Below are 20,476 nucleotides of genomic sequence, written 5' to 3'. Positions count from 1 at the left end.
ATCTGGCTCTCTATCAGCAATGTGCACTGCATACAGAGACGCTGGCTGGTTGTCAACGAAAACACAAATCACAAGGACAACACCTCTATGTCAAGCATGGCACCAATGTACAGAGGTTGTTTTTTTTTTTTTTTTTTTTTTTTTTTTTTTCTTGGCAAGCAGATTTACACCATGCACAGTACCATTGTATACACGCCCATACACATATATCAAATCAACAAGTGGGTAATGGCAGAGAGCATTTGCAGATGAAGTCGTGTGGATTCAGGATGCCTGTCGCCACGCGGGGCACCTGATTTGTTTTCCCCACAGTCTCACGGATTCAGTTGTCAACAATGGCAAAACAAGTGAGAGTCAGTGCTTCATACTCATGTTCGTGCTCCGACGGCATTGATAAACGAGACGGGATTCACTGGGGTGCAAATAAATTATGAATTAAAAAAAAAAAACGGTAGACACATTTGTCTGTGGTCTGGCCTTGATATATATGTTACTTGGGAGGAGGTTGATTGATGTTATTGAAGACACCGACAGCATCATAAAAGTACCCTCTATGAGAAAACATGATACATCTACTAAAACTGCCATCCACCAGACAAACATCCACCAGAATAGTCAGAAGAAGAAGAAGAAGAGATCATCAGCAAAACACAAAACTTGGCCTGAGAGACTGCCAAACACCTGATACATCGAGTCTAACCAATGTACAATAATAACACAGTGGGCTGTGAGGATGACATAAAAAATCGGTCTCTATAGTGCAACTCTCCTCCCTATAAGCCTACTCCCTTCAGTGGCTAAAGAAATACCTCTTGTTTGATCACTCCTGACCTTTTCTTTCACCTCTCTTGGAGTCATGAGATTTAACCCTGCTCATAATCCTGCACCTCCAAACAGGACACAGAACGTAGCACATGTTTACAGTAAGAACCACGGGGGCCAGACTCAGCCTTCAGAGCACGCCGGCCTGAAGAATGAGTGGGCGGGCGGTCTGCAAAGCCGGCTGACAGGCGACAGTCAGACGTGATGCTGTGGGTGCTGAAGTCCTCTGGAGAAGGCTGCTGGTCGCCCCTCTCCCTTTCTTATCCTCTATCGCTAAGCATTTTAGAGAGGCCTGAAATGAGGGCAATAGGTACATACATGTCCATGGCGCTGGGTGTCTGTCAAGACAGGGGGGGGCAGATCCGTGCCAGAAATACAGAGGAAACATCTGTCGGTCTCTTCATCCCGGCCTCTAACTCCGCTCCTCCTCTGCGTCCGTGGTGGATTTCACATGCTCTCGCCTCGTCTCTTGCAAGGGATGCCTCTTATGGGAATGCTGCCGCGGATAAAAGAACATATAGAAGAGAAGCAGGCATGACAGAGGTTTCAAGGTGCGAGAGAGAGAGAGAGAAAGAGAGAGAGAGAGAGAGAGAGGAAGTGCAGAAAAAGGAACGGGTACCAAATTATTTCACAGTAATAGAAGACAATGCAATATCCACTCCTTTTAAGGAACAGACATTGCGTTGCATTGCCGTGGTGTCAGGAGAGAGATTTTAGAGCAACAGGAATAAACTAACCAACAAAATTAACCCTATAAAGCCATTCGTATCATATATGATACACATTTTCAATTCCGTTTTTTGTTTTCAGTTTAATCAATACTTAAGCAAAATACTGTTGTATACCTTTGAACACTTCCCCTGTTCACCCTGGACCATACCATTGGCACTTCAAGTACATATCATATATCATACACCAGAAAGGTCGTGTAATAACACATTTAAAAAAAAAAAAAAAAAAAAAAAATTATATATATATTTTGTTATAGGACTAAATAAGGGGTTAAATGTCTAAAAATTGGAATTTTCTGCCAATTCTTTCATAGTTCAGGCTTTATAGGGTTAAAAAATAAGCACCAAGTAAGGTTCATGAGCTTGACTGCTATTTTTCAACATAATGAAATACTGAAGACATTTAATGTCAGTGTCAATTTCTCCCATGTGTTACTTTTTCAAAGCTGATCAGAGATGTGTTAAAAGGGGGGAATCAGAGTCAGAGTGGAGACTAGATGTAGAACAAGCAGCAGAGATCTGGAAATCTTGCCGCTAACAAAGAGTTCATTCTGAAGCCCAGTGATGCAATGTCTGCACATTTGTTAGCAAAACGGCTTATCAATGTATTCATGAGCTAAAACATGTAATAACCACATCATGTTATGTCAAACGATGTTATTCAATATACTTCAAAGGCAAAGGGACTGGCTTACAGGATCCCAAAACAAAAGATTAAGGTGGTTTTTCAGCAAAATTTTCGTTGTATGTGAAAAACAAAAGGATGCAGAAGTCAATCGACAATACAGTTGTGGAAAAAGGTTTTCGGACACCCTTACAATTTGACACAATCTCACAATCTGAAATATTACCATGAAATATTTGCGGAAAAATCTTTTTTGTGTTTCAAAAGGTGTGGCTGCATTAGTCAGATACAAACAAATACAAATTATATTTTTCTTGTTTATTGTACAAGAAAAACTAACCAAACTAAATTCTTGACAGTTAAATTTTTATCTTCAGGTGTGTTTCCTGCGTTGGGTTCCTTGTTTTAGCCATTTTTGTGTGTGAAGAACTTTCAGATGTGCTGACTTTATAAAGACATGAAGCTTGGCAACAAAAATTGTGTCTGACCCAATACTCAAAATTTCTTATGTATTTTTATAGAACCAATCAATTTGAAGTTTTTAATGGCTTTTTTAGGATTTGTTGAGTATTTTGGCTGTGACTGTACTAAAAGAAATTGCACTTGAAGACCTAAGAGTGATTCTTAATGCAATATTTCACAAATGCATGGGGGGTCCGAAAACTTTTTTCCACCACTGTGGATGCAAGACAATAAAGATCTATTGTATTCCATTCTGTAGTGTTGTTATGCTGTCTCAACGCCATGTCCAAACACAGAAAACAAACTGCTATGGCTAACCTGAAAGTGGACATCCATGTAGTGATTGACAGGGCGAGGCTAACAGTTCTGCACACAAACACACAGAGAGAGGACCACAGGGTTAATGCAACAAAATACATCAACAAGACACCCCGGGCAGCACCCACTGTGAGTCTGTAAAAACTGGACATGGAATAAAACCAAATGAACACGCCCTAAGCAAGTGTGCCTCACCGATGAGGACTTGTGCTCCTGCGGGGGGCGCTCTGTCTTGGGCCGGCTGTCTGTTCCTCTTGGCTCCGCTCCCTTCGCTGTGTCAGGTTGCTGCTGGAGACGACAAGGTGCTAGGAGGGACGAGACAGATGTGTGGCTGTCAAGGCTAATAAAGTCAGCCGCGTAACACCGCCAGCTGTTCTAGCGGAAAAAGGATATCCTGGTATGTGAAGGATGACGGCTCAAGAAGAGTCATTCATAAGAGAGAAAGCATTCTGTGCAGCATAACATGCACTGCAAAAAGTCCAAATCTTACCAAGATTATTTGTCTTATTTCAAGTCAAAATGTCTTATTTCTAGTCAAAATATCTCATTACACTTAAAATAAGACATGATCACCTCAGAAGTAACTTGTTTTTAGACAATTTTCACTTGTTTCAAGTGAAAATTCACTTGAAACAAGTGAAAATTAGCTTGAAACAAGAAAAAAATTTTGCCAATGAAACAAGCAAATTTTCACTTGTTTCAAGTAGATTTTCACTTGAAACAAGTGAAAATTGTCTAAAAACAAGTTACTTCTGAGGTGATCATGTCTTATTTTAAGTGTAATGAGATATTTTGACTAGAAATAAGACATTTTTACTTGAAATAAGACAAATAATCTTGGTAAGATTTTGACTTTTTGCAGTTTGAGGTTGCGCACATCACAGATAACTTTTGTAACATTTTGTAATACTTTGTTTAAGCAGGAATGGCTTGCTGTGGACGCAGGCTCTTTTTCATACAGTTACACACACTCACGCCTAGGAGGTGCCCAAGCATAGCGGTGTGCTGCTGGCACTGAGGTCTAGTGGTGCAGCTGAGGGTGAAGTGCCTTGCTGAAGGCCACTTGGAAATGAGCTGTAGAGGAGGGGGAAAGTGGTACTCTTTCATCTCCCCCACCCAGTTTCCCCGGGTTGCTCTGGAGATGTGAAATGATGACTTTCTGGTAAGCTGCCTGCCTCCCAGACATGCATATATGAGCCTCTTTCCCCTAACCTCACCTGGAGAGCTTCCCTGGCTCGTACTGCTCACGCTGTCCTCCACCCAGGAACTGTACATAAATGAATCTCTCTTGTGTGGTGTTCCAGCTGAAGATAGACTTTCCTGTGGCAGGCAAACAATAAGTCAGAAATATCTTTTTTTCTTAAGTTGAACACAAGCTTTTCAGTGGCAGACATAGCCATTGTTGGATGCAAATTGCTGCAAATGAAAGCAATGCATCTCAAATCTAAGTGCATGTCTCAATACATTTTGGAGGAATCTGTGTTAAATGTAATTGTGGCGTTCCATTATGCTAACCATCACATTGCTGCAATCTTTTTGTGAAAAGCTAAATAAACGAGAGAATGATTTCTATTGTTGCCACACTGGAGAGCCAACCAAACACATTATTTTCCTTCGACCCAAAGTTAGAGAAACAGGAAAGTAAAGATTTCATCAGCATCATCTATTTTGGTTTACAATGTGCAGAACGGCAGCACCCACCAGTCCGGTGTCATACTCCTCCACAGCTTCGTGCTCGTTGTCATGTTCCTCCACGACGCTGGCGAAGCTGCTGGCATTGGAGGAGGAGCGCGAAAGGTCCTGAGCCTCGGGGATGGACGGAGCCCTGCAACACATAGCCAGACTACACACCTGGGTCACTCTGACCGCGCAAAACAGGCACATTATTTACAAGACACTGCCCTGCAGACTCTGAAAAGCCACTGAAGAATAAGTGTGATAGTGTCAGGAAAGCTAATTGTTCATTACTAAATAAAGTGGAAGAATGATTGTCACCTGTTCCTCGTGGTGGGCATCTCTGGAGAACTGTGATTGGAAGAAGTCTCTGATTTGTTTTCCAGTGAGATGTGGCTGCTGTCTGGGGTCTTCTGGGCGCTGGGGGACACCTCCCGGCTTCAGGACAGGGGTAGAGATGTTGGTGTCAAAATGCATTCATTCACCTATTCTGACAAGCATTTATGATCCATTCAGAGCACTTGAGCCTGGGCTTCAGTGGAGCTACACTGCAAAAACTCAAAATCTTACCAAGATTATTTGTCTTATTTCAAGTCAAAAATGTCTTATTTCTAGTCAAAATATCTCATTACACTTAAAATAAGACATGATCACCTCAGAAGTAACTTGTTTTTAGACAATTGTCTCTTGTTTCAAGTGAAAATTCACTTGAAACAAGTGAAAATTTGCTTGTTTCATTGGCAAAATTTGCCAGTGGAAAAAGTGAAAATTCACTTGAAATAAGTGAAAATTAGCTAGAAACAAGAAACAAATTTTGCCAATGAAACAAGCAAATTTTCACTTGTTTCAAGTGAAAATTCACTTGAAACAAGTGAAAATTTGCTTGTTTCATTGGCAAAATTTGCCAGTGGAAAAAGTGAAAATTCACTTGAAATAAGTGAAAATTAGCTAGAAACAAGAAACAAATTTTGCCAATGAAACAAGCAAATTTTCACTTGTTTCAAGCAAATTTTCACTTGAAACAAGAGACAGTTGTCTAAAAACAAGTTACTTCTGAGGTGATCATGTCTTATTTTAAGTGTAATGAGATATTTTGACTAGTAATAAGACATTTTTGACTTGAAATAAGAGTTGAGTTTTTGCAGTGAAAACTCCACTAGTTCCAGTCTGTTGCAATCTTTTCTATCTCCCTTCACTCCGATACAGTGAAGCTGGATGGGTATTTGTTTCTGGAGCTCAAACCGTCAAAAATGTACATGGGAAAAACAGCAACCACTCATTCCAAAAACAATGACAAGGATTACCTCCATAATCCACAATCCCTTGGGGGCGAACAGTTTCAGTGGGACTGTTTACTGTCAAAGAACACCGGCAAACTGCATCTATTTGGAGTTGGTCCTTCAGGGCAGACAGATCAGCCCGATCTCATTCCCTGGACGTCAAAAATACTTTGTCTTGCCCCTCCGCATTGGATAGGGTTAGACGCAAAAGATAGGGAGGGAAAGTCAGGTTAGGGAGGCAGTCAGGAGGGATGGTGAGGGTGTAAGCCACAGGACACTGTAGCAGGGGTCTGCAGTTCAATTCACATTTCCAGCAGGGCAAGGTCTTGCTTTTTTGGAATCGTATGACCAAGAGCATGTCCAGTTAGCGTGTGAAAAGTGAGAAAGCCCGGTGCATCTCAGCGATGCCAAAGAGTGCGAAGGGCCATGACAAAACATCGGTATTTGACGCCCTGGGAATGAGAGTGCATTGCTAGTGTTCTTTGACATGAAACATTTCCTAAAGAAACTCTTCCCATCAACTTTTTTTTTCCTTTATTTTTTTTGTATTTTGGGTGAACTGTGCCTTTAAGGACTGAATCAGTATTGCATTCTGAAATTCATGTAAAATGCTAACATTATCATCACTCTGCAAAAAAAGGAAATAAGAGAGTGATGATCTGCCTTTTGAATTAGCAACCATGAAACAAGGGACAACATGCTATGGTCTATGTTGCAACAGCTGAGTTCCTCATTTTCATTTCCCGCTTCAATCTGTCACCGCCCTATTGCGCTAGCCGTCTCCTCCACTCCCTGCTAATGAGAACTGCTGTGTCCTCTCACCTCTTCTCTTGGACCTCCTGGATGTTCTCGATGCCGATGGCACTGCTGCGACGCGAGCTGAAGGGCCCCGACTTTTTCCTAGTCGGGCTTTTCCCCGGTATGATCAGGGACTAACAGTGGGCACGGAGAGGCAAGTCAGACAGGCCGCAGGGCTAATAGAGCCACAGCATAATCACATACAATGACAAGGCATTCTATTGAAAGTGAAAGGAACGTGTTATGGCCTGATACATTGTGAGATAATGCAATGAAACGTGTTTGGCACCATGTTTTACAAATCCATGACCCCCACACTGCAAAAACTCAAAATCTTACCAAGAATATTTCTTATTTCAAGTCAAAATGTCTTATTTCTAGTCAAAATATCTCATTATGCTTAAAATAAGACATGATCACCTCAGAGATAACTTGTTTTTAGACAATTTTCACTTGTTCCACTAGCAAATTTTGCCAATGAAACAAGCAAATTTTCACTTGTTTCAAGTTACTTCTGAGGTGATCATGTCTTATTTTAAGCGTTATGAGATATTTTGACTAGTAATAAGACATTTTGACTTGAAATAAGACAAATAATCTTGGTAAGATTTTGAGTTTTTGCAGTGTAGTCTCTGGATGCAACGGTGAGCAAAACATGAAACAATAAGACTTTACAACAACTAACTGTGATAAAGTCACCTAGTAAGAAGCATCATTTAAATGACAGGAAATGGGCTGATACTGAGGAAAATGAGCTATAACATTCCTCAGATCGTGATGGAATGATTTCATTCATGAATACCTGAATGTAAGATGGTTTAGGTGTAACTGAATGAATGGAATGAATCACAAAAATCAACCTACTATGAATAAACAGGGCAACTTAATGCACCTCCAAAAGAACTACATATCTAAAAACCTCACAACCATGACAACTAAAAAAACAGATTAGGCAGAAACTAAAAAACTAACCGTAGAATTGACATGTTATATTATGAAGAGACAAAAGCGAAATAAGAAGGGAGAATTTATACATGAACCTCTTCTATTGTTCCTATCCCTATGGCACTGCCTCGGCGTCCATATTTACTGGGACTTTTCCCTGCGACAAGCAATGACTGAGCCACACAGACCGGGGCGCAGAAAGCATACAGAGAGACAAGAGAGGACAGATTGAAAAGAGCAGGGGAGGGAGGGGAAAAAAAAAAGAACATGTCATAAGATCTCATGCGCACAGCACCGAGAATTTAAACAGCAAGGTGCAAAAGAGTTTGAGAAGGCGCTCACAGCACGGCTTAACACAGAGGACATATTGAGGACACAGTGAGAAGCGGTTTAGAGCGAAAGCAGGCTGGGGTCCAAGACAAGAGGGTGCAGCGGGAGGCAGAGCGCCACCGAGGTAGCAGGCGTGTCGGCAGTTTTTGCCCTGAGGGATGCAGGTCTGTTTGGGCTCACATTAGGAAGGAGGAAAACAGCAGAGCGGGGAGGGGAGCGCTGATACAATCCAAAAAGTTTGCTTTTTGGAATATGGATATAGTCCTTTTAGAGATAGGATTCATTTAGGTCCAATTCAAAATGAGCAAATGTCAGACTCTCATGAAAGCATTTTTGAATTTTCAGTGAGAAATCAGAGTTGGAAAATGTAATCACACTGGAGTCCATCTCTAAAAGACAAGCACATCAAAACAGAACAGCGTGCCCCTCACTGCAAAAACACAAAATCTTACCAAGATTATTTGTCTTATTTCAAGTCAAAAATATCTTATTTCTAGTCAAAATATCTCATTACACTTAAAATAAGACATGATCACCTCAGAAGTAAATTGTTTTTAGACAATTTTCACTTGTTTCAAGTGAAAATTTTCAAGAGACAAATTTTCACTTGTTTCATTGGCAAAATTTGCCAGTGGAAAAAGTGAAAATTCCCTTGAAATAAGTGAAAATTAGCTAGAAACAAGAAACAAATTTTGCCAATGAAACAAGCAAATTTTCACTTGTTTCAAGCAAATTTTCACTTGAAACAAGTGAAAACACAAAAACAAGTTACTTCTGAGGTGATCATGTCTTATTTTAAGTGTAATGAGATATTTTGACTAGTAATAAGACATTTTTGACTTGAAATAAGACAAATAATCTTGGTAAGATTTTGAGTTTTTGCAGTGCTTGCATTCGACATGCTTATTCCTCAGCCAAACATGCACGTCATACAGAGCCACACAGAGACATGGTCGCACTCACGAGAGGCAACAGGCATGACACAACAACAGCAAGGAGGGAGGGAATCTGGGTAGTCAGACAGCAGCTACTCTAAGCTGGCCTCAAAGACTCAAGAGGATGCATGCTACACCGGGGATCACACACAACCAGTCATCTCCGTCTGCAACACGTGTCGAGGAGGAGCCTCTGGATTCATTCCGCGGTGGACACATCGTTTTAATTCAAACACAAACGTCATCCCAGAGTTTTGTTTGTGGTGTTGAAGGTTTACTCACAACAGATGGGAAATGAATGAATGAAAGGCTGAATGACTTAATTTGTCAATCAAAAGAAAAAAAAACAAGACATCGTCAGTGAAAGCACTCAAGGCAAATTAATGGAAGCACAGAATCAGTGGAAGCTACTTTAGCACAAAGCAAGAGCAATTAAATGTCCCAGGAATGACAGTGAGTGGCTTGATAATAAACACAAACAGGACTTAAGTGCTGAGAGAAGACGAGGACGTGGACATGTGCGTACGTTGGTGCATATTTGAATGCACCTGTACTTGAATGGATTTGTATGTGTAGTGTGTGTGTGTGTGTGTGTTAGGTGGGCCTCATGTGAACCAAAAGGGGCTACTTACTATCCCCGGGGTTTTGGGGCTCTCTGCGGGATTGTGGGTAAAGCTGCCACTGTGACTAGTGGAGACTGTGTGTGACTTCTTGTTACTGAGGCCCATGGCGTCCATAGACTGGCTTCTGCTGCGGATCACCCGCTACAGAGAGAAACGAGGACATACTGTCAGTGAGTCCACTTTGATGCGACGTGGAAACATAAGACACTGACTGATATTTCAAAAAAAAAAAAAAAATCACACATATATGTGACTCTATGCTTAAACTTAGGCAGAACTTTGGGAGGGAATTTTGAGGAATAAGTACATATTGCTAAATATGTTTGATAATGATAATTAAGACATGTACATTTATGTTTTACTATGGCTGCATTGTTATAAGTATAATATCAGTGAAATATATTCACTCATATGTACATGTATTACATATGTGGATGTTTGCCACTTTGTTGAACAGAGTGCAACAGTAAAAATCAGATTCACTCGCAAAACCTCAGCACCGTAGGGAATTTATTTTGAGGCATCATAAATTAAAGGCAGAAAGAGTAAGATTTTCCTAAAAAAAAAACAAAAAAAAAACAAAAAAAACAATATATATACTCATACAAAAAGAATCCCTCTCAATCATGAATTCTGAGCCACTGGCAGTGTGTGTTGGTGTGTGTGTCTGCAGAGACCCTGCCCTCTGCCTGGATTTTCTTGTTCTGATAGATAGACAGATCGATAGATAGATAGATAGATAGATAGATAGATAGATAGATTTACTTAATTGATCCCAAACTGGGAAATTCTTATGTTTTGCTGAGTTCGGGACTCTTCTGGGCATCAGCCTACGGGCAGCAGGTGTGTAGCTCCCAGCCAATCACAGCACAGCGCGGTGCCCGATCAATAGCACAACGACCAATAGGAAGCTACAAAAATCTCGGACGCAGACTGTGAAAAAAGGGAAATTGAACGAGGCAAAACGCCAAGTGGACAGTGAATCTGGCTTGAACCTGCTGGCAGGCACTGATGCAGAGGACGAGGATGAACACTGACACGGTGCCCGCCTGTTTTCTGTGGGACAGGTAGGTGCCAGCCGGCGGTCTGACTGGTGGGGCCAACTTTAAATGTTGTGTTTACAAACCGCAAATCCTACTCATTCTGCCTTTAGCCACGCAAGGATGACTTACCATTACTTGTGAGAAAGTGAAATAATGATATTTGTTCCTGCAGAAATCAGAATTCTGTTTTATTTTCAAATCCCTACTTAATCATCAAAAAACGAATTCCACCAATCATAGAGACATCACTGTTACCATGGTGCCCAGGTTAACTGCACTGAAGTTGGGCAGCTTGATCCAAGGTGAGCTGCTGGTAAACTTGCCAGCAAACACAAAATATTCAAACTATATTTACAATAAATCAGAAATCACTGTAATTACTGAAGGAAAAAAAGCAGTATTTCATGGTATGGTATTTCTTTTCTTTCCTGGTAAAATTCCCACTTTTTTCCACTTTTTTTTTCATGTTTTTTTTTTTTTTTCTGTGAATCAGTTTTAGTGTCATAATTGATGATTCAAACATTCTTGGTGCATATATTTGACAACTCTGTATGTGTGTCATGTTTGCATGTTTGCTTGTGTGCGTGTGGGACTATTTGCGCCTCGGTGTATGCACACCTATTTTTGAGCACTTAGGGGCAGTGCGGTTCAGGCAGGGAGCAGTTTGAGGAAAAGAATGGGAATGTTTTTCAGAGGTTAAGCCCAGTGCTTGGCAGAGGTTTACACGAGGTCTGAGAGAGTGTGGGCTTTGTGGTGGAGGAGGATGAGCATGTGTCTCCTCTTTCCCTTGTTGCTATTTAGGATTAAGCGGCGAGGGAAAATCCATAGTGGGGTGTTGAGTGGTGGGAGGTAGATGTGAGAAAGACAGAGAGCAAGGGAATTTGAGAGAAAGAGAGAGAGGGGAGCAAGCGAACGAGACAGCAAGACGGCAACATGTCTACAGAGAACGAGAGGAAGAGAGAGACAGATGGATTGGAGTGTATGAGTGAATTCAAACAGCGGCGCTTTGTGGACTGAGGAACATCTCAATAAGAAGAAAGTAGGTAGAGAGAGAGGCAAAGGTAGGATTAGAAAGATGGTTCGCACAGAGATACTGTGTGGAGGTGAGAAGGGACACAAATAGATGATGTGGGCAAGCAATGATGGAGAGGGAGACATTCACAAAGTTTACACTGCAAAAAGTCAAAATCTTACCAAGATTATTTGTCTTATTTCAAGTCAAAAATGTCTTATTTCTAGTCAAAATATCTCATTACACTTAAAATAAGACATGATCACCTCAGAAGTAACTTGTTTTTAGACAATTTTCACTTGTTTCAAGTAAAAATTCACTTGAAACAAGTGAAAATTTGCTTGTTTCATTGGCAAAATTTGCCAGTGGAAAAAGTGAAAATTCACTTGAAATAAGTGAAAATTAGCTAGAAACAAGAAACAAATTTTGCCAAATGAAACAAGCAAATTTTCACTTGTTTCAAGTGAATTTTTACTTGAAACAAGAAACAATTGTCTAAAAACAGTTTACTTCTGAGGTGATCATGTCTTATTTTAAGTGTAATGAGATATTTTTTACTAGTAATAAGACATTTTTGACTTGAAATAAGACAAATAATCTTGGTAAGAGTTTGAGTTTTTGCAGTGTAACATCTATATGAAGAGAGAAAATAAAGGAAAGATGGTCTGAAACAGACAGCTGGAGAGACAGTGAGAGGAGGAAAAAAAAAAACCAGAGGGGAAGAGCGCCGACAGGGAGTCATGCAAACTGCATTATCAGCTCCCTAATGAGGGGTCATTAAATCGTTCATCAGGCACACACAATCGCAGCTCCTACCGCCATGCCTCAGTAGCTGGGCTATGCTCCACCACCCTAATGGTCATTGATGGAGCACTCACAGTCAGAGAGCAAAGTGCCTTTCATACACACCACCCCACTCTCAAACCACACCATCACGTCAAACACGACGACTCCAGCAGGAAGATCCAGCCACGGCCAGGCGTGGAGAGAGAGCTTGAACGTAGAAATGCCACAGGCCTGGCCCTTTGAGATAGAGCGAATTTTCTATGCTTTGTTTCTCATGTGTGAATACCCAGAGTCCCAGCCAAGAGAGGGGGAGGGGGGGGAGAAAAACATCCCAAAGTTTCCCCACTCATCATCATTCTCCCTCATGCATGTGGAGTTGCAGATTAACGGCGCACCTCATCAGAATGAGGGATGGGGCCGTACCTTAAAGGATTCAAAGAAGCCTCCTCCCCCGCCTCCCCCGTTCTCCAGCTTATCCTCGTCTCCGCCCAGGCCCATCATGGACTGGCTGTTGATGTGCAGCTCCTCGTACAGCGTCTCCAGCAGGGCGGACCGCGTGCGCTCCTGAGGACAACACCGACAACATCCACTTGACCCAGGCACAAGCTCTTCCTCTCATGAACAGAACTAATCTTTGGCCTGGGGCTGTCACAGTATGGATTTTGTCTTACCGCAGTGAAAAAGTTTCCGTTTTGATGGTTTACCACCAATGTCCCCCCGGTAAACCCCTAATAGTTTTAGTACACTTTTTACTGGACTTTACAGTCTATCTGTGCTATTTAAAACATGTACAAACATATGATGAACTGTGAACAAAGCTGTCTGTTGCTTTGACTTCTGCATAGGCGGTGAAGACCAACTGACTTTCGGCCCATATCTCCACAACCGAACCTCCTCGCAACTCAGAGCCAAGATCTGCTTGTGGGTTTTCAGGGACTTGTCCCGGGGACTGGTCCCGTGTCTCTACAATCTTATGTTCTAGAGATATACACTGCAAAAAGTCAAAATCTTACCAAGATTATTTGTCTTATTTCAAGTAAAAATGTCTTATTTCTAGTCAAAATATCTCATTACACTTAAAATAAGACATGATCACCTCAGAAATAACTTGTCTTTAGACAATTTTCACTTGTTTCAAGTGAAAATTCACTTGAAACAAGTGAAAATTTGCTTGTTTCATTGGCAAAATTTTGCCATTTGTAAAAATTTCCTGGTTCCATTGGCAAAATTTGTTTCTTGTTTCAAGCTAATTTTCACTTGTTTCAAGTAGATTTTCACTTGAAACAAGTGAAAATTGCCTAGAATTCTGAGCTGATCATGTCTTATTTTAAGTGTAATGAGATTTTGGCTAGAAATAAGACATTTTTACTTGAAATAAGACAAATAACCTTGGTAAGATTTTGACTTTTTGCAGTGTAGTCTGAAATATTGACACAGAAAAAAATCAGTGATGATGGTAATGCGCTCAGCCCCCCAGTATGCATCACATGCAGTAATGAGGTTACTGTAGCAGCCCTGCTTTAGCCCTGTTCATGCCTGGTTTTAACATCCATGATCCCATCAAAAGAGGACTAATGAGACAGCTTGCTGTTGAATCTCCAGTGACCACTTGTGATCAGACTTGTCATCGATCGCAGATCTATCAGAAATACTTCCTTCTTTTCTTTTCTTACTGTGATTCCTGTGTACCTTACTCCAACTCCCTCCCATCCCCTCTTCCTCCTCACTTCTATATTCCATGCTTTCCCAATACTGCAAACCCATTCCCTATCTATGGCCCATAAACAAGGCCAAACCACAAGCAGACAGTGCAAAAACAATTGTTATTCAAATCTGCATTTCACTGCCAACAGTGTGCTCTGTCAAACGCTCCTTCCCTTAGCAACCATAGGTGGTCTGCCCATGTTATCAGGGACCCATCGGGACACATTAGTGTTCACACTACAAATGCTGTGTGGCCCAATGTGTCCCTGGCCACCTGCAAAGGCGGTTTGACTGATCAAATCACAAAGCATTCCTGAGACATATTGAACCCCTTTCACACCTGGACTTAGAGCTGTCCACTTGTGACGGGATCACCTGAGATGGATGTTAAAACCAAGTGAAAATGGAGTCGGTAGATTACATCAGTTAACATTTAGAAATATGAATAGCACTGATAAAGCATGACCACACCATGTTGTAAAAATCAGGAAGATCAGAGGTTATTTCCAGCGTGGTTGTTTGAGAGGGTGGAGGGAAGATGCAATAAATATGCCACTTGCAGTCACTCTCTATGAGGAATCCAGCCCACAGAATGCACACGCAAACAAAGGATTATATTAAGTACACACACTACAATCATTCATTCACACTGTGCTTGCTGCGTGACACTATTCTCACCTCCAGCTTGGCAAACTTCTCAGCCTTGTAGCAGGCGTACTCTGCATTAATAAGCTTGGTGTAGAGGAACTCGTGGAACTCCGGGCCCTGCGGAAAGCGAAGATGGAAAGATGACAGAAGTCAAGGCTGAGTGAATAAACTTTCATGATGTCTCCCTGCGAGGGGACCAAGCCGGCATATGACTGCTGACCTTTTTGAAGATGGCAGGATCTGGCAGAGCGGGGCCGAAGAAAGGTACATCATCTCGCGCTGTCACTGACACCTGGAGGGATAAAAGCAGAATTCATTATGACAACAGCCGAAGAAAACACTCAAATGACCTTGCTGGCCATATCATAAATCCACTGATGACACTTGTGAAACACATATAAAAAAAGCACTCATGTCCCAAACACTGAATGAATGGATGGATTTAAAACGGGGGGCTATGGGTCAAAGTTTGCTGACAGTGTCATCCTTGGAGCCTACCTTGTAGGTGGTATTATCTGAACATGCGTTCTCCACCTGCACCACCACATAGGCGTGCAGGAAGTTGGATGCAATCATGTCCGGTACAAATGGTGTGTTCTCCTCCTGAAACACGATGGCTACAATATCGTTGCCTATGTGCCTCTTCCTCTGCAGCTGGACGGCCCCAAAAAAAGACAAACACACAGCGGAACCATCTCAAATAACTGGTTAGAAAATCACAGTCCGGGCCCTTATTTATCAAGTGTGTCAGAGTCTCTCAACAGAATTACACTGAAAGTTTGACTAGAACTGAAAATAGTCCCAGCTCAGAGTTGGGCATGAGAGCTAGTTAAGAAACCTCCTACACATTTTCAGCAAGAAGTGGAGCTTCTCCTTTGAGAATGCATCATGTCGGTATTACAACACTCTCAACCATAACATGAAATCATTCTTGTAGTTATTCTTGATGGCTGTTGCTAAGGAGTCAACACACTGGCAGAGCTAGATCTAGCTAATGTGTCACAGAAACGTGAAATAAACTACATAAAGCAGCACCATTCTCAGGTATGTATAACAAAGCACTTAGATAGATAGATAGATATGCTTTATTCCAGACTCAAGGTCCATACAAAAAGAAAAATTAAAAATAAAAAAAAAAAAATAAAAAAAAACACACAGAATAATAATAATTTAAAAAAAAAAAAAGTCTAATGACTCACTTATTGGCTAAACATTATAACTGATGAATAGTGAAGGCCAACACAAATATAGTTCATGTGTGTTTCTAAATAACTAAAACCAATTGAGATTGATCATTGCTGTATTTTGTTTGATTGTTTGGACCTTTTTTTTTTATTATTATTACAAAATGTCCCAGTAAACTCAGTGTGACAATGACTAGGCTTTAATTTAGGCCTATGCTTTGGCAGTGCTTCTAAGCGGAGGGGAAATGAATCAATTTACATGCTAGTGGAGGCATTGTAAGGGCAATCAAAAGTTGTTAATGACACCACAGATGGTTGGCTGTAATGGGCCCAAGTCATCACTGTTGCATCGCTGCATTGTCCCTCTTGCTCAAAAGCATAATTGCAAGGAGGGCACAAGCTGTCTTTGTGGATAGAGTGACTGTATCCCGGGCAAGGTCCAACCCTGTCTCACAGGAGTTTGTGTAATAGTGACAAAATTCACTCTACCGCTTTGTGTGCATGAACACAGGGTTTCCATCTCATTTTCCTTTTCCTACTTCCAGAAGGGGCTAAAGTTCAGTAGCTTCAGACAACAAAACGTATAAAACAGACACTGGTCTCGCCACGGACTCCAACCTGTTTTAACCCAGGTGAAAATCATGTGTATTCACCAGCCTGATTTCGTCTTAATGTAGACTTTCAGGCTCTTTATAATAAATCACGATACATGGCACAGGCACAAAATATGCGTGCAATTGGAATAAATCACTTTTAAAGTCATGCTGACTGTCATGTAAAAAATGGACAATTCCTGTCCGTGGACACTACTGAATAGATTCAATTTTCATGACTACATCACAAACTGCTGTCAGACTGGGTTGCAAGGTTGGTCACAAAAACTCACACACAAAAAAAAAAAAACACTCAATGTTGTTAAGTATTTCCACCGCATCCCTCCTCCCCCTCTCGCCTCCTCACCTCATTGCCTTTTGCTGGGAGATCTTAGCGGGTTAAGCCAGCTCTTGAGCTCAGCTAATCACACAGATAGGATTTTTATTTATTTATTTGTTTATTTGCTTCTGGAGACGGTCGATTATATGCTTGTACTACTTAAAGTAGGACCAAATTTGCATCACTTTGAGTAATTTGGGGGGAGGTAGAATGGAGTTCCAAATCTGAGATGCTTAATAAGCACAGGCCCAGAGTTCTTTTCCAGCAATTAAAAAGTCCAAATGAACTAAACTGCAAGTGGCTGCTGTAATGCCAAACGAAATTCTGTTAATCCGTTTTATTGCATTTTCTTATCACGGCGACATTGTTGACCCAAATCATTCCAAAGCATGTAAACTGGATACAAGAGCTATCCATTTCTACAAACAGATGCAATCGGATGATAAAAAGAGATGCAAAGTAAGAGCTTTCTCAGCGCGGAGAGCCTGGCAAAAAATAGACCCGGCTCCCATTTTCCTACACAGTAAAAGGCCTCAACAGCTTGACACTCGCTCTGCAGCAGCATGTGTTGATTCCCCTCCATCAGTCATTGTGTTATTTATCACACCAAAATAAAACGGGGAGTGTATTTAACTAAACCGTTCCACACCTGTTGAAAACTGACATTTACTGCATTGTTAATTAGCGCTCCAATAAAATGTCTCAGAGGCAATCAACTGCAGGCACACCACAACACAGCAAATATTTAAACTGAGACTATACAGTCCATACAAAGTCCTCTCTGGTTAGCTGCTCAATTACTTTATAGTCACTGCCTGTTTAGCCATTGTGTTTGTTCGCATGAGAACAATCAGCCATCTGTTTCAGGCTCTGGCCAACGCTCAGAATTTGAAGTCATAGCTGCCATAACTTTGCTAAAAATATTCAGCGGATGACGGGCTATGTGACAAATGTTTTTATCATTTCAAGAGGGGAAAAAGGCACAAAGGTCACACTTTCACTGCAGTTGTGACACGAATAATTTGTGATGCAATAAAGATCATCTTAATTGGCCTATAATAGCCAGACAGCCTTGCATTTTATTACAGCATTCATAACTGGTGTGTGAAATGAATGAATGGCTTTATTCCACAATTACATATACAGCACACCAGTTGAGAAAAATGACACCTGCTCTTTGGAAACAACTGAAAGCATGAAAATGTAACAAATTAGGGGCTACTCCTGGTTTACAAAATGATAAGAGCTTCTCATTATTTTAGATTTTCTGAATGCTGAGCTTAAAGTAATGGATGCATACTTAGCACTTTGTAACTGAACCCTTCCTCCTTGTTTTCCTGGTAAGACAGTGGTGAAGGCTGTGAGGGAACACTTGTGGCTGCAGAGGTAGGGGTCCTAGTACTACAAACCACTACACCATATTAGCTGTCAGCTTTAATATTTACCCACACAGGGGTTTCTGAGCGCAGATGGCTGAATAACAGCCATCCCACTTTCTCTGTGCAGATGGACTGCCAAGCCACATGGCCAGTTAGATACTTATAAATGAGCTCAGCGAGTGCCAAGCCTGGACTGCGAGAGGCTCAACATGTGTTAATACCGTATATCAGCTTGAGTCTGATCACATCGGGATCAGACAAGGCGACATTAATCCTGTACTTTCTACCTCCTCAAACGAATATCACATTATTGTGGCTACACCTTGCCTCCTTGCTTCGGGTCCCTTGTGAATCATCCCATGTGGATGTTGTTTATGTTCTCTGAATCCTTCTGTGTCTCCGCACTAAGGACCGTCTCTGTGGGGTTACCCGGGTAACAAAGGTCAACCTGCTCTAAAAGGCAGCGGAGAGCAGCTGAGGACTAATGCAACTCACAGCAGCATGGAACAAACAAGATGGAAGTTTTCAGCCACAAACCTAGTGACTGAGCTTCAACGGCGAGAGAGAATATGGCAGTGATGGTTGAAAACCTTATTAAAAAAAAAAACATCTCTCAGGGACATGGAAGGGTAAGTGAGGACAGCGGACCTGAGAGAGATAAGCAGATTGCTCAACAAATGGCTTAACAGATAGCTGCGCTGCATGCACACTGCACGCAATAAATAGTAAAAACGAACCACAAGATCCAGATAGTGCAAGCAAAACTTACTGGGGGCAAGATTAAGCTTTTTGGATATTCATTTCATTTGTTCAAGGCTTATTTTAGTTTTCACCCTGCAGCTCAGATAATGGCCAATTAGAGATGCACGTCATTTGTGCCTCACTTCTTCGGTGCTCGCTTAAAAGACTCTTATTGAGATTTCTACAGCCTCTGACCCATTAGCTAGTGATGTTCCGGTTTGACACGTGGAGGAGTCACAAGAAGAGGCCTTTACAAATCAGTTAGTGAAGGACATGCATTGAAAATACAAATTTATTTTCAGAGGAATTTACAAATTGCAATGTCCTATACCTGCTGTGAGTCTCCCTCTGTGTAGGGCAGCTTGGTGGAGACGTGAAGCATAATCTCTTTGTTGTGGAAGTTGGTGTAGACGGACTCTGTCCCCGTCTGCCCATGAGTAACATCCAGTCCACCTCGAAACCTGGACAGGGAAAGAAAAAGCGAGAATACAACAGAAGAAAGGAAAGGAAAGGAGAGAAAAGAGAGGACAAGAGAGATGGACATAGTGTTACGAGCACAACATAAGTACAAGCTCTCAGGGTGCCTGTTCCGTCCACGCTCTCATCCATCATTGAAAGAACGCCAAGGGCACTTCTTCTGCCCACTCAATCACAATGTCAGCAACGTTAGAAATATCAGGGTGCTCTAAATTGAAAGAACCAGGGCAAATTTACTCTAATATACTAAGCTAAAGATATGACTGCTGCACTATTTCAAGGATGTCTTCAAAGTCAGCTCTAATCAATATGAATGATGATGGATGATCTCCCACTGAAAGACATAAGGCAGAAAGCTGTACTCAGAGTAAAAGATTAGTGTTTAATCGACTTCTGAGAAAACAAAAAGCAAAAAAACAACAATAAAGAAATAAATAAACAGCGTCCTCACCCTTTAAAGTCGTGAAGCTCAATCTTGTGGCCCAGAAACTCCAAGAACTCTACAAAAGCAGGACTTTCTTCCATGTTCCCAAACAGTTCCTCCTCTGATGTCTGCAAGGAGAAAGGAAAGGAAATTTCCAAGAGAGTGACCAAGGGCATTAAAAGGACAGATAAACAGTGGTATTTCTCAAGTGCTGCTTACCTGGCCAAACTTTTGATAGATGACCCCAAACTTGAAGTTGTTGCTGATAACGTGCTCATCAAAGGTGACAATGAGCCTTGATGCCTGAAAAGGCAAGAATTTTCAATTGAGTGTAACGGAGCTCTGAGAGTGCTGGTGGATAATAGGATGAAGAGCAGCACTAACGAGAGCTATAATCAACCAATTCATTTAGCAGTCAAAGAGTCACAATGTGGAGCAGTGCCTACCTTAGGGTAGAGGACGGGGTAAAATCTATCCACATTTACTTCTTCACAGACAAGCTAGTAATTAAAAAGCATAATCAGCCTTTCTTTGTTTTAATGAGATGCAAAGTCTGCAAAGTGTGAGAAACTATTTTTTGGCAATCCATTGTGCATGGTTAT

The 20,476-nt window shown here is 41.3% G+C and overlaps 1 protein-coding gene across 4 annotated transcripts in view; it reads right to left on the bottom strand.

The window, feature by feature from the left end:
• Window positions 1–119: 119 nt before the first annotated feature.
• Window positions 120–20,476, bottom strand: part of rap1gapb (RAP1 GTPase activating protein b) — a 74,260-nt gene continuing 53,903 nt past the window's right edge. For 3 of the 4 annotated variants that reach the window (XM_030051632.1, XM_030051634.1, XM_030051635.1), the window contains 15 exons: window positions 20,321–20,374; window positions 20,094–20,177; window positions 19,902–20,002; window positions 19,305–19,434; window positions 15,235–15,390; window positions 14,957–15,028; window positions 14,767–14,853; window positions 12,808–12,948; window positions 9,553–9,684; window positions 6,735–6,844; window positions 4,954–5,070; window positions 4,660–4,801; window positions 4,176–4,278; window positions 3,154–3,263; window positions 120–1,318 (listed from right to left, as the gene is read on the bottom strand). In XM_030051632.1, coding sequence (XP_029907492.1) covers window positions 1,235–1,318; window positions 3,154–3,263; window positions 4,176–4,278; window positions 4,660–4,801; window positions 4,954–5,070; window positions 6,735–6,844; window positions 9,553–9,684; window positions 12,808–12,948; window positions 14,767–14,853; window positions 14,957–15,028; window positions 15,235–15,390; window positions 19,305–19,434; window positions 19,902–20,002; window positions 20,094–20,177; window positions 20,321–20,374 — 1,623 coding nt within the window. In that variant the 3' untranslated portion in view covers window positions 120–1,234. Of the gene's footprint in view, window positions 1,319–2,958; window positions 3,007–3,153; window positions 3,264–4,175; window positions 4,279–4,659; window positions 4,802–4,953; window positions 5,071–6,734; window positions 6,845–9,552; window positions 9,685–12,807; window positions 12,949–14,766; window positions 14,854–14,956; window positions 15,029–15,234; window positions 15,391–19,304; window positions 19,435–19,901; window positions 20,003–20,093; window positions 20,178–20,320; window positions 20,375–20,476 lie in introns of all 4 variants that reach the window. The other variant, XM_030051633.1, reaches the window with a different exon arrangement.

Source organism: Myripristis murdjan, chromosome 5, assembly GCF_902150065.1.
Source record: "Myripristis murdjan chromosome 5, fMyrMur1.1, whole genome shotgun sequence".
Taxonomy (NCBI): domain Eukaryota; kingdom Metazoa; phylum Chordata; class Actinopteri; order Holocentriformes; family Holocentridae; genus Myripristis; species Myripristis murdjan.
The sequence above is the reverse complement of the archived record's forward strand: the minus strand, read 5'-3'. Positions and strand labels throughout refer to the sequence as shown.